This window comes from Zonotrichia albicollis, chromosome 21, assembly GCF_047830755.1.
Source record: "Zonotrichia albicollis isolate bZonAlb1 chromosome 21, bZonAlb1.hap1, whole genome shotgun sequence".
NCBI lineage: Eukaryota > Metazoa > Chordata > Aves > Passeriformes > Passerellidae > Zonotrichia > Zonotrichia albicollis.
The window spans coordinates 2,640,212-2,654,929 of record NC_133839.1 but is presented as its reverse complement, the minus strand read 5'-3'; the positions used below and the strand labels follow the sequence as shown (position 1 = coordinate 2,654,929).

At 48.8% G+C, this 14,718-nt stretch overlaps 1 protein-coding gene across 4 annotated transcripts in view; it reads right to left on the bottom strand.

Annotated features, from left to right (window-relative positions):
- Window positions 1-14,718, bottom strand: part of NSMF (NMDA receptor synaptonuclear signaling and neuronal migration factor) — a 50,827-nt gene that overhangs the window by 29,354 nt on the left and 6,755 nt on the right. For all 4 annotated transcript variants that reach the window (XM_074556284.1, XM_074556282.1, XM_074556283.1 and 1 more), the window contains exons 2-3: window positions 12,942-13,003; window positions 754-1,230 (exon numbers count right to left, since the gene is read on the bottom strand). In XM_074556284.1, the coding sequence (XP_074412385.1) occupies window positions 754-1,230; window positions 12,942-13,003 (539 nt within the window). The remainder of the gene's footprint in view (window positions 1-753; window positions 1,231-12,941; window positions 13,004-14,718) is intronic.

The following is a 14,718-nucleotide window of genomic DNA, read 5'->3' as shown; positions in this document are numbered from 1 at the left end:
CCACCTTTATCATAACTGTCAATATCCAAGGGTGACGTTATGATGTTTGTATCCCCATCCATGTGTTCTGTTTATGCAGGATATCTGTTCTGTGCCTTCAAGACTGGCTCTGGAGAGTGAAAGTTTTGTTTTGGTTTTGCTCTCAGTTGCTCCCCCATGGCTGGTGGGACACACACAGGGCAGTGCATGGCGCTGCTTTTGCTTTTGCTCTCGCTCTTGCTTCTGCTCATTAGTTAGTTTAGTTAAACAGTCCAAATTTCTTCCTGGACTGTTTCTCCTTTCCCTTTTTTGGACCTACTCGAGCCTGCTGCAGACTGGGACCTGGGAACACCGAGAGTTTGCACCTTGTGGCTGCAGCAGCTGCCCCAGCACAGGAGGGACTGAGAACAGAGTGACCACCCCCAGAGAGACTTTCTGAATTTGTCATCTTTGTCAGAGCAGTAACAGAGTGGTGTCACCTGGTATTGTTCATTCTGTGTGCTGGGGGGTGCTGTGCCTGTTAAATAAACAGGTTCTTTCCACTTCTCTCCAAGGAATCCTTCCCGACCTGTTGCGGGGAGGAGCTGTGTGGGTTTGCTTTCTGGAGGGGACCTCCTTTGGAGGTTTTCTCCCTAATTTGCCCTAAACCAGGACAGTCTATAAAAAAAAGTGTAGTTTCTAATAAACTTTGCATTTTACGTTCTGAGACCTTAGAGTCTATAGATCACTTTATTCACCCATCCTCACCACAACAACAACCCAGCAGTCACTTACCAGACACTCGATCCACACTGTACATCCTCTCCAGCCTTTTCCTGTGCCACCCAGCCTCGCCAGGTGGGTGCTGCTCCAGCTCGATGGACTGCTGGGAAGGGGCAGCCAGCCTGGAGCAGTTGGGGCACTCCTTGGAGCCCTGGCGGCCGCCGGGCCAGGCCTTGCAGTGGCGGACGCCGTGCGAGCCGGCGGCGCCGTGCACGTGGTGCCCGTGGTGACACTCCTCGTGGGCAGCTCCCTTCATCACCACCAGCTCCATGCTGTCGTTCTCGTGCTCCGACAGCATGGGCCTCTCCCCAGAGATGGTGTACACCCGTGGCTTGGGGCCCTCGCTCGGCAGCTTCTCCGCCTGCTCCTCGGTGAAGCTCCTCTCGAATTTGCCGTCCGAGATGACCGAGAGCCTGCGCTTGTTCTGGGCCACCTGCTGCAGCTCGGGGGAGTCCTCCTGCCCGATGTAGGAGTCTGCTAGCAGGTGATCTGAAACAAAAGGCACGTTTTCCTTAAAGCAAAGCCACACAGACAGTGGCAAATTCAGGAGGCTCTTTGCTACTGCTGTGTAGGGGAGACAGACACAGGAGGTCCCTGCAGGAACCATTTGAGATGAACGTGTGCCCATCACCACCTTCTAAACCTCTAGGCAGGCTGTGACGGTGTTCACAGGGGTTTTCAGGTGAGGGAAGAGATGAGAATGTCGACTCCACGTTCAGAAGGCTTGATTTTTTATTTTATGATATATATATACATTATAACTATACTAAAAAGAAATGAAGGAAAAGTTTCATCTCAGAAGGCTAGCTAAGCTAAGAATAGAAAGGAATGAATAATAAAGGTTTGTGTCTCAGACAGACAGTCCAAGCTAACTGGGCTGGGATTGGCCATTAATTGTAAACATCCAACATGGGCCAATCACAGATGCACCTGTTGCATTCCATAGCAGCAGATAACCATTGTTTACATTTTGTTCCTGAAGCCTCTCAGCTTCTCAGGAAAAAAAATCCTAAGAAAGGATTTTTAATGAAAAGATGTCTGTGACAGCAGGCATTGAAATGACAGATAAACCGCGACAGAGATAAACCTCTTCTCACAGAGAACCCCAATATTTTACACATGTGTGGCCACCCAAAAACTATAGCAGCAAATACAGGTTTCAGTGCACAGCCTGAAAATGCTGCCATGCAAGACAGCCCTGGTCCAGCTGCAGCCCTGCTCAGCCACACGAGGGCTACGGAGCTGGTGACAGTCTGCAGGACAAGGACCAGCACCACCTTCTCCAAGTGCCAAACTCCGAGTGTTTGGTGCATTAAGCTCTTTCAGAACACTGGCAAAGGGGCAAACCAACAAGGTTTGTTTGTTTTTTTTCCCCTCCTGATTTTCTGCCAGGTGGTTTGACATGAAAGAGATGCAGCAAGGCTTCAGCTGGCAGCTGCAGCCCAGCACCCGCCCCGGTCTCACAGATGGCCACAGCTTGGAGCTGTCCTGGAAGAAAACACAGCCGCTCCCTGTGCAGGGTAGGAAGATCCAAGGGAGACAGGCCCATGAGTGCAACTATCTTTGGAGCCCACACACTGGATGAAGTGCCAGGAAATCTCAGCATTTCCATGGCAATTCCATGCATGAACCCAACAGTAGCTCCCACCCACCTGCTAATCCTTTTTCAAGTGGCTGTTAATTACCTCTTACACTTCCCTTCAGATGGGAAGCAGCTCAGGGACTGGCAAAAAGGCTCAGCAGGGAAGGCATTATTTATGTGACTGCTACCCAAAAAATGAAATCATTAGTGTCCAGCACAGACAGAAGCACTTAAAACAGAGGCAGAAAGCAAACCCAAGCCTTTACTTCTGTAAATATTTACAGAACATAACTTCTTTGGCTACTGAGCCATGACCTAGAAGAATTCATCCACAATTTGAAGGCTTGGCTATCTTGCAAGTGGTCATGAAGTGAAGGAGGAAGAGGAGAATGACCTCTGGACATGAGTGGTGGTGTATGCGTGTAACATGGACCTTTCACTGCTGCCCATGAAGTGCTCCTGTGCCCCTCTGAGAGCAGCCCTCCCAAGCTGAGGCCATACACAGTCAGCTTTTGAATCTGAAATCCATCCTGGAACATGCTCACATTGTCCAGAGCCTCTCCCCCTGCTCTGCTTGCAACCAGAACCGAGTTAGTACTGGTACAGGGTGTCACCCTTGTCTCATTTTTCTGCTTGAGATACAACTTCCTCCAGCACCACTAGGACATAAATCAGTCTCTGGCCACTCTGCTCAAGAAGTGACTGTCAGGGCTGTTCAGGCTGACACAAGTCAGGTTTCCTTTCACTTGTCTCCTCAGAGTCTCTGCATACTGGAGCTGGCCAGGAGGAGACACTGTAGGAGTCCTGAAGAAAGAGCTGAGCCTTTTGAACCTGCAGCTGATGCTCTGTCCAGGCTTCACATGAAGTCAAAAATCCATGTTCAGGTGTGGTGAGGGGTAGTGCCCCTCAGATACTCCCCAGAGAGTGTGAAAGGCTGGCAGGGCTCTACTGTGCCCCATGGTCAGAGTGGACATCTGCACCTGCTCCAGGAGGAGCCTGATGGAAAATAAGGGTGATTCCAGTGGAATAAGGTGTTCCACAGGCTGTTATCCCAGAGCCTGCAGGGTACAGGGTCAGAGAACAGTGCAGAGCATGCTCACAGCCCAGAGCCTGTACCCACCCGCAGGGCACAATGTCAGAGAACAGTGCAGAGAGTACCCACAGGCCCCAGAGTCCCTCAAACCACGTGTTCCCCCTCCAGAGGCAGCAGGTCCTCTGTGTCTGCTCTCCAGCAGCTCAGATCCTCCCCAGCTCCAGGATTAACCGTGCTCTAGAGTGGGCACGTCTTGGGAAAACACCACCAAAGACTCCCTGAGCTCTGCCAAGATCTGTGCTCGCTAATAGCGCCAAACAAACCATTTTTAAAATTAAAAACAAAGGCCAGCTCTAAGTACTCTTCTCAACTTGTCAAATTTACTAATCTGTGTGGGCACAGTGACGCTACAGATTTCTTAAGGCACCACAAAATCGTGGCTGACAGCTGCCCCTGCTCCTCCTGAAAGTGATACTTGCATGGGAGATGCACAGCCCCCTCAGAGGGAACACACAGGAGTGTCACCTTCACTCACACACTGACAGCTCTGGAATTCAGACATCCAGGAATTCCTGAGCCCTGGGACCTGTGGCTCAATGGAAAAATGAAGTCCCCAGAGCACAATAGGCCTGAAAATGCTGATGATCACAAGAGCAAAGAGACCAATTCCAATCTCTGTTTTATAAGCAGTGAGGTCTGTTCAGCTCTATAAAATTTACAGACATTTCAGGGGCCCATGACTGGTTTCAAGTAAGAGTAAATTTTTTACTGAAATCCTGGCAGGATTGACCAGATATATATGACATAAACTACCTACCTGATCTATGCAAAATGTGAGGATAAATCTTTCTTCCTACCTTACTTGTCCCCTCCTCAAAGTGTTTTCACTTGTACTTACGTAAGAGTTTTCATGATCTACACTACAAAGGGCTGCCAGCACACCAATGTGCTTTCTTTTTGTAAAACAATTGGATAATTCTTCATTTTCATTCAATTTAGCACCTTCAGTAATTACACTCTGGAGAAGCTACTTCATATGCCTCGGGAATACGAAGCTTTATTCAAGAGTAGTTGTTAATAAAGAATTATCTACAGAAAAATAGTGTGGAAGGAAAAGAGATTCAAACATCCATCATAATGAATTATTGGCCTGTAGAACAGAATCCACACCATTTCAGGAGTCTGTGCATTCACATACACGAGTCACACACACCAAGATGTGACCAGTTACCCTTGTCTGTGCTTGCTGTGAACAGGATTCAGGTGCCAAAACACTGCACTTGCTGCCACAAAGGCATTTGAGGCTAACAGGTTATTTCTGCTAGGAAGGAAGTCAGGCTGGTCCAGAAATCAGTGCTGGATTAGAGCTGAGCCACAGGGATGTGGGGTGAGGAGAACCAAGGGGCACCCCCAGGAGCTCAGCAGTGACTGGAGCTGCAGCAGGCTGCTGTTAACACCTTGCCTCGAGCTGCTGCTCCCTGTTTGCATTTTCACATGGCTCTTGCCACCTCTCCCACTTGCCACCTCTCCCACTCCCAGCTGCTCCCCCCACCTGCCATGGCAGCCCTGGCCAGTGTGACTGGGCAGCCTGGCACAGCTCCCTCCCCTCACCATGCCAGAGCTGCCCTGGGAATGACACTGCTCCCCACCTGCTCCTTCAGCAGCAACACCTGTGTCTCACTCTGCTGCAAAGTCACTTAGCACCAGGTAAACCAGGTTCCTCAGGTTCTCTTTTCACCTTGATTCTTGCTCTATGTGGATTTATTGTGCATGAGGCACCAAGACAAAAGGAAGAAGACCAGCATGCTTGATCTGTAGATCGTGTGTCCCTTGGTACCAGAAACATGCAGGTGGTATTTCCATCACTTCCCTGCCCACCTGGGCCAAGCCCAGAAGGGCTTGACATCCAGTCCTGAGGGCCAAACCACTTCTCACTCCCCTCATTATATCCTTGAACACACATCTCCTTGTCTTTTTGGCTTCACTTGCTCCTACCTGACACTTCTTCCTTCACCTTCCAGCCCAGCACAGGCCACATGCATGACCAAAGACTGACAGCAGTGACATCTGTGCTGGGAAACTGGCAGTGTCTTGGGGAAAAAATAACTCACATTCTCAGTACATGTAGTTCCTGATAACTAGGCATTTGTTGTCATTATGTGCAGGAGTTCCATTGTCATGACATTGCAAGGGTTCCATATTGCTGGAGTTTCATTCCTGCTTGATGTTTCTAGTAGGCAGCTCCTCTAGGCACTGACTCCTCCTTGTCCTTGCAGTAGCAAACTGACTCCATTTGCCACCAATCCACTCTTTTATAACACTCTTCTTACTGGCTACAGCTGCAGCCTGTTAACATCAGGCCTGCTCCTAATCCTTAATAATTGGCTCAGCTGCAACCCTTTAGGGGGTAAGATTTATATATATATATATTTATATATATATATATTATAATATATATATTATAATATATATATTATATATATATATTTATATATATAAGATTCTATACTACCTTTATTTTCTTATATTGTATCCCCCTACAGGCATTTATTTGTGTTAGATACTTACAATACATCCTTTCTCATTGAGTAACCCTAGCTTGAGCACTCACTCTGACTTAGGGAACTGAGAAAGGGCTGGCACATTTTCCTTTCAGTGCCACCACGTTTCTCCAGAGCAGGGAACACGCTGGGATCAGCCCTCACTGACTGATGCCCATCCACAGCTGTGGAGCCAACTCCTGTCTGCTGCAGACTGCCTTGTGACCACCTGGGATGAGAAGTTTATAAATCCAGGCAGCATACAGCCACAAGGCACAGACAGAAGCTCCAAATTTATTCCTGTGTTTAGCAGCTAAACTGATGATTAAAGCACCTTAGATTTAAAGGCTCCGCTCCAGCATCAGAGGCAAAGTGGCAAAGGGGAATCCAGATAAACCCTATTAAAAGAACATCTGTCATTTCAGCAAAAAAAAATTCAGAGAGACAGTCCTTTCTTCCCTGTTTCTCCTCAGCTGGAACTCTCTGGACCTGATATTTATGACAAGTAAGTTCCAACTTTAAATCAAAGAACTGCCACAGTCACTGAAGATGAATAGAAAATTTTTGGGTGTACACATACAGGGCCTTGTTCAAAGAAGTAAGAATGAAGTTAATGATGTTTTTACCTTGCACCAGGAGGAATCCAGCTGATTCCCCCAGTGAGGGGGGCACTGGACAGAGCTGCAAAACCCATACCAACCATTCAAATGGCACAGCTGAGAAGTTTCTCTTGCAATCACAACTCCAAGACCTCCCACATGCCTGTCATTGCCCCTCAGGTGTGCTGGCAGGTCCTGCTCTCCTCTGCTCCCTCTCAGAGATGTAATGCAGAGCTTCTCCCCATGCCAGCTCTGCTCTCCCAACAATGTGACCCCTGGCACAGGACAGGCAGCCCACCCTGCTGGGCTCAGGGCTGAAATGGGATCAAGAAATAGTCATGGGAAAAATGGGAATTTCGTTCAAGTTATTGAAGCATGAGGCAGGGGTATCAAAACAGAAAATACAACAAGAAAAAAAAAATCACAGTGGCATTTCAGCCATGCAGCAGCTTCAAAGCCAAATGAGTAGATGGAATCACAGAATAGCTAGGGTTGGAAGGGATCTCTGAAGATCATGCAGTCCAAGCCCCTGCCAAGGCAGGGTCACCTGGACCAGGTGACACAGGAACATGTCCAGGTGGGTTTGGAATGTCTCCAGAGAGGGAGACTCCACACCCTCCCTGGGCACCTGATCCAGAGCTCTTTTCCCTTCCTCATGTTGGGGTGGAACTCCTTGTGTTTTAGTTTATGGCCATTGCTCCCTTCCTGTCACTGGCACTGCTGAACAGAGTCTGGCACCATCCTCTGACAGCCCTGGGGATGTTTATGTGCACTCATCAGAGCCCTCTGAGACCACCCTGCTCCAGACTAACCACACCCAGCTCCTGCAGTCTCTCCTCACATGAGAGATGCTCCAGACCCCTCATCACCTTTGGAGCCTCCCCAGCAGCTCCTTGTCCTTCTTGAGCTGTGCACAAGGACCTGCATAGGGAACAGGCAAAGGCTGCTTCTGGAAGGGAGCTGCTCTGAGAAACCAGAAGGTCACTTAACTATGACAAAATGGTTCCAATTAGTCTCCCCTGCTCAAATGGGCTTCAAAAACAAACAAACTCAAGATAGCATTGACCTGGCATCTCATAGGTGAGTAACCTTTTAGTCTGGCCTGTAACATTAATGTGAACAGATGAAATTGCTACTGTGAGACACGACCCAAAGGAGCAAGTGGCAGCTCCATCACGGCCCAGCATCTCCATGGTAACACCCTGACCTACGTCTTTGTTCCCTCTGCAAGCCAACAACACATTCCACAGCAAGTTCCAGAGACACCCACACCATCCTCGCACTGGCTCAGGCTAGAAGAGGCCTGAAGCCCTCAGAGATGGGAATTCACATCCCTGCTCTGTCCTGAGCTCAGGCCACCTAAAACCCCCTCCAGAGCACAGCTTTTCCCAAAAACGCACCACTACCTCATCAGCACAGGGATACACTGAGAGCAGGGCCAGCTGCACTGCTGGGTCTGTCCTGGGGACAGGACAAACATCTCTAGAGAAAAAGGCCAGCCTGGTGCTTGCTCTGAACCAGGCTGGGCTGGCAGCTCCTCAGTGCAAACCCCGGAGATGGAATGTCCCTCTCAGAGCATGCACAGCTGCAGCTTTACCTGCTGGTGCCACAGGAAGCTCAGCTCACAGGTTACTCAGCCTGAAGCACCTAGGAAGCCTCACCTGGGGTCTCTCTAACCCCATGCCAGTTTCTGGCAGCACCAGGAAGCTCCTCAGTGCCTGTCTGCTCCCTCCACACACACACTCAAAGATCAGTGACTGATCCACTGGTGGCTCCACACCCAGCACAAGCACAAACTTGGTTTTGCTCCTGCCACCCCTCCCCACTGCCACTTGGCTTGGGGAAGCTCACAAAGCCCTCTTCTCACATACTCACACTGATAACTGAAAAATCATGCATCATGCAAAAAACAAAGGAAAGACACAAAGATTACTTTTTTTTGAGCTTAAAAAGAAGCTTTTCCAGTTCCAGGTAACTGCTTCCTTTGGTTTGTCCTGCTCCAAACCAGTAGCCATGCTGGCTTAGCAGGAGCCATGGAGAATTTGGCTCACAGCTCCTGCCCAGTGCCCATCACCCCTGCAGCACCAAGGACACTTTATATTGGATCTCTCCCTCTCTCACTTCCAAAGCCTTTCCCACACAGCTTGGCCAGAGCAGCTGGTCCAGCAGGCAGCCCATGCTGCATCCTACAGCCCCCCACTCCAGCAGCAGCTGCCCTCCCAATAACCCCACTGAGCAGAACAGATTAAAACAGTAACAAGATTAAAACAGTAACAAGAAAAACCTCCCACAGCTCCCTCCCTATCCTTGTGTCTGAATCCCGGCTCACCAGGATGGATCCCTGCTGTCTGGGGAATTTCTCAAAGGCTCTGCTTGCTGTCCTTCCCAATGTCACTGCCCCATGCCCTGGGACCTTTTCTTCTCACAGTTCCAGAACATGGAGATAAAATCTAATGTGCATTATCTCAGTGTGGGGCCTCTGACACCCAAGCTGGAGAATGTCCAAAATTCCACTGTAAAACTGAGTGATTACTTATTCCATGCTTTATTCTCTGCAGCCTTTTTACACTTCCCTTTCACATTTTAATCCCCTTCTGTATCTTTCTTCTAAGTCTGTCCCAAGGGATGCTCACTTCTACATTAAAAGGTACAGAAAGCTCCAACAGTCAGCAAAGACTCTGGCCACAGCCTTGGAGGCAGAATGAATGCTGAACAAGGCAGAGTGCTCTTCATGGGAACCCTCCCAGACCTCCAGCCTGCATAAATAATCCAGCAATTAACAGAGGCAGGAAGAGAGCAGGAGATGCATCAGCACCCTGGCAGCAGCTCCCTCAACACATCCATATCCTGTCACCTGCAGCAGAGTCCAACCCTCCCTTTCTTTCTAATTCCTGAAAATATTTTAAAGATCAGGGGAGAAAAAAATCTGAGTGATCCCAAAGGGACAATCCCTCCATCCTCTGCATTCATACCCCACCACCAGGAAACTGCCCTGCTTCAAGAAGGAAACAAAGGGAAGAAAATTCTGTATGGTCATCATCGCTGATAAAACCTCTGAGAAAGAGGAGAGGTAAATGCACCTCTGCAGTCACCTGGAAAAAATCTCTTCCAGGATAAGACAGGAGAGTTGTATAGGAATAGTCACACAACATTTCTGAGCCATGAAGTTCTTGGGCCTCACATCAGCAGAATCAGAATCTGTCACCAACAAAGGCTCCCCCTCACCTTTCTTCCCCCAGCCACACCCTGCAACACCTGCAAGCCCCTGTGCCTTGTGCAGCTCTGCAGCTCCACACCCTGCCCCAGCAAAGCAGGCAGAGCATGCACACTGCCCTTTCACTGAAAACAAGGCAAACACAGCCCTGCACATAACTCAGCCTTGGACGAGGCAGCTGGGCTGTCCTGCTGATCTACAACCCCTCTGCAGCTCTGCATTACCACTCCCCAGTTTCTCCAAGACATTCTGCCACACACATAAGCTCTCCAGAGGAGCCACCACAAACAGAAGTTATGACAGGAAGAGCAGCTCTTTGATCAGCTGTGGAATGTGAAGTTATGAGGGATACAAAAGCCATTATATCTTTTCCTCTCCTTGGAGTCAAGGGACTAAAAAGATAAAAAAGGCAAACTGAAATGGACAATCCTCAGAGAAGAAAGTGCAGCAGAAGTGGAGCAAGCTGGGGCAGTGTCTGCACATTTGGTATCTCCCTCCACATCTCCATGGATCTCCTGGGCTGTCAGAACTTCACCCCTCTGGTGAGGAGCTGAACCAGTAGCTAAAGCAGCAAAGAACTGACGTCCCAAAGATTCACATCCACCTCATTTTCTGCATGAGGACTGCCCTGCACAGGGGGAGAGAAGGGTTCTAGGTCTTGGGTCCAGAAAAGGAGGATCCTGCCCTTCCCTCCTCCATTTATGCCCTCACTGTCCCACTGCTGGCTCTGCCACCTTCCTGGACCTCAAAATCCACACCTCTTTTCCCTCACTGCATTCATCAGTGACTTGAAACATTTCTTAAACCATTTTTTCCTGGACTGAACCAAGGCTTGCCTCCTTCTGGTCATATTTAGGCCAGAGCCTTCATCCCAGCTCAGTGTGCTGGCAGTGCAGGCAGCACCTGGGTGCACAGCTGGAGTTATGGCAGCAGACACAGGCCTGTCCCACCAGGTACAACACTCAGGTGACAGCTCAGAGCTGACAGACACACCCAGGCACTGAGGACTTGATTCTTTGCAGCACTGAGCTTTCAGGATGTAAGGCCCCAACACATGCAAGGGGGAATTCAACACCACAGCATCACAGGGCTTTGCTGGGCTGCACAAAGCTGGGCTTTGCACAGCTTCTCCCTGCTCACATTGCCTCTGCCTGCTCTCTGAGGAGCTGGAGCTCATTCAGGTCCCTCTGGATCTGTGCTACACCTTCAACTTCTGCAGCAGAGCCCTTCCTTTGCCTCCCTGGAGTCACTGGGTGGCAGCTCCAGCACCTGCCCAGCCAAAGGTGAAGCCTCCAGAACTTGCACCAGTGATCCTGTGTTGGAATTTCTGCAGGAAGGAAAGATGTGACTTCCCTGTGATCAGGCTGCTGGGATGAACTAAAAGAAGCCACATTTTCTACTTGCAGTGTTTTTTATTGGATAGCAACCTTCCTACTGGGGTTATTTATAAAGAAGTGTTACAGACTGTGTTAAGTTATACATTGCAGAATTTCAGAAGATGACTTAAAAATGACGATTCCTTTTTCTCCCTCCCCTCTCCCTTAGAATTCAGAGTAATTTCTAGGGAATTTTATTCCTTTCCAAGTGAATACTTCAGGATCCCAGAAGTATTGTGGTATTTTCAAATGTGTTTCTCACTACTTCATTCTTGCCTGTGGCAACTAAATTCTCCTGGATTCAAAAACAATCTCAAGGCTGATACACCAAGGAGCAGTGGGTGAAAAGGCTTCCCTGGAGAGCTCGTGGATGTCACAAGCAGAGACAGGGCTGAAATGCTGTCTGGGGAGCCTGGCTGTGACACAGGATCCAGGAGTCACATCAGCTCCATTTCCATGCTCTCCTAACCCACAGTCAGAGAATCCAGGAGCACCCCAAGGATGAGTTAAACAGCAGCTTTTTTAATGCACATCAGAGAGGCTCCCACTCCCTGGATCTGCCCAGGGCTGCCCAGGCCTCGGGCACCTGAACACATCTGCAATTTCCTCTTGTCTCCATCAGAGATTCTCTGCCTGGCCCCAGCATGACCCCACAGGTACTACAAGGGCACTACAAAACAAGCAGGAGCCAACACTTCTTCCTGTTGGAAACTGGGCTGGGGGGCTGCAAAAAGCACTGGCAGAGACTCCAGGAGACAGGAACAGCTGCAGAAATGGTCACGATGGAAGGAACAACAAAAAAAAAATGTCTGCATCAAACCCCAGCCTTTCTCTCCCCTTCCCTTCCTACCTCCACATGCTGTTCTTAGACCAAATATTGTAAGTAAAGTGTCCCTGGAGTTCTTCATGAAAATAATCCAAGCAAACCTCAGTACATTGTCTTAGAGCCTTTCCATTCACAACATGAGCACAATTCAGCCAAGGACAACTGGAAGGTCATTAGAAGAGATCCCAGAGAAAAGGAAAGGGCTCAGCTGGCTGCAAAGACTGTGTGACTGCTCTTAGAGCAAGAGGCATCTCCTGGACAGGCTTAAACACACACAGCTTACCTAAAATGATAACATCACTCTACATTACATTCTATTTAATAACTTTATCCCCTGCACAGCAGCTCAACAGCACTGAACAGTTTGTTGCTTTTTCACACAGACTTTCTGTGGATTACACAGGATTTTCTGTAGGTTTTGCAACTGCCTGCATAATATTTTCTTTCATCACAGAGAAGACACAGCCCCGTTAGAAGTCTGGTGAGTTTCTCCTGCACTCTCCTGCCCATCAAGCAGAACTCATGATAAGCTGATGGGGATAATATCTACATGGAAAATACTGACACATTAGCCAGCACATGCAGTGCCCTCATCTAGGCAAATCTCAGTTTAACCCCTGTTGAAGCAAACCCCTGGAATAAATCCAGATGTCACCTTTGCCAGTAAGGATTTACACCAGTGAACAGAATATAACTCACCTGCTTTTTATACCCCAGTGAAAGCAAAACCTAGGAGTCACAAAGCAGTGCAGAAGCCTTGTGCAGTGCAGTCATTTCCCAGCTGCAACTTCTCCTAAGCTGCAGGGGTGAATTTATGACAGGGCACTTGTCCCCTAAACGAACTCATTCCCACAGCCCACCCAAGCCTTGGGTCACCAAACTGCCTTTTCTCCTTGGGGGCAGCTCCTCCTGCCTCTGCTGCTGAGATCTCACTGTTCATGACAGATAAATAAATATATTTTCATTCTAAGGCGATTAACCATAGGTGCAGGCACACATGGGTATAACCAAGGCACATCAGTTCTCTTACCTGAGCCATTTCTGCCTTCAGGATGGTTTTGTGAAAGGTATTCTCCAAAAGCCCTCGCCGCTCTGTGTCCCAGCATCAGGAAGCAGCCAGGGAGAGAAAAAGAGAGATTTGAGATGCTTAAAGGCCAAGGAAAGAAGGAACAGTTCAATACCAACACACTGCTGTGCCCCTGCAGCTGCCATCCCTCAGTCTCAGAAGACACCCATGGAAATTCACTGCCAGAGCAGAGAGGTTTCCTCATTACACACCAGGATTCCAGTGGCTCTGGTGGAACATCAGTGTTTCCCTGGCCAAAATGGGAAACAGAGCTGGACTAGAAATCCAGGACTAGTTTAGGCTTTAGCTTCTCTGTTATAAGAATGAAAAAACAGAATTGAAATGCACCTGCATCCTGTGATGCACACAGGAACTGACTCACTGTCTCCAGCCCCCTGAGTTAAGCCCCTCCTGGCAGCCTAGGAAGGAGGCATCTCCACCCCAGAGAAAATCATCATTTAGGTTCCCACAGGTCCTGAAAGCTCCCAGCTGACAGCTCAGATGTGGATGCTAATGCCCATTTTACCTACCTGAACCCTAAATTCTCAAGCCCCAGCTATGTCAGTATTTGGAGCACTGGACAAGCTTATTTGAGAGTCACCCACAGCCTCCCACAAAAGCAGTTCCTGCTTCTCTGATGGATTCCAGTCCTGTGGATGACTGAGGTTTTACTGGAATATATTAAGAACCAAGCAAGCAGGGCAAGCTCAACCCTTATCACACATCCAGGCCCACGTAAGACAGCAAACCTATGAATATTCCAGCCAGGGAAGAGCCTTCTGCTTGCAACTCACACAGGAAAGGAACCCTTGGTCAAGGCATGGAATACAGCAACCTCCAGACTCCAATTGCCAGGGCATTTGTAATGTCCTGGGGCTCTGATTGCTCTCCTGTGTCTAACAGACCTGTGACCCAAGAGAGCCAATACTAGAGCCAGGTTTTTCCCAGCCATCCCAATACTAGAGCCAGGTTTTTCCCCAGGTTTGTAGAACAATCTCTCCAAGGTCTGCAGTTGAGCTGCCACTGGGCAGCCAGGGTGGAGAGTGGCAAAGAGGGAGGTGAAACAGCCACACACCTCCTTGGCAAGCCAAGCCAAGAAACCAGAGCTGAGCACCCTCAGCCCTCAAGCACAGCAGCATCTCCTGGGGAAGGACAAGATTTGCTGCAACAGAGAAGACTCTCCACCCCAAGGCATCACATCCACTGTCCTCCTCCTTCAGAGGTGCTCAGCCTCAGAACATCCTCTCCAGCTCAAGCTGCTGCAAAAGGCTCATAATGGCCATTAAACATCTAAGTGAAAAATAGCTCTGACCTCCAAAACCACCTTCTGCTTTGCATGTCCCAGCTTGTGTAGGCAGGATCTTCCCCACTGCTTTTATGCACCATCCCCCAGAGGAGAAAAGGTTAACAAGGCTCCAAAGCACTTCCCAGAGTGACTTGGGCTGGAAGGAGTGGGAAGTCCATTTGTCTTCCACAGCCAGCAACACAGGATCAATATGAACAATGAAGAAAGAGTAATTTAATCTCTCCAGGACTAAATTTCAGCACAGTCAAATGCAAAATGCTTTAGAGCAGCACAGCTGGAGCTGTGCAAGAAGAAAGGTTTAAGCTTTTCTATCTTTTCATACTAACAGATAATGCTGAGGTTTTCCCTATTTTTGGATTCTTACATGTCCAGCTCCAGGCAAAGAGCAAGACTTGACCCTGGAGCAACACATAAATGCAAAATTGGGAACTGGAG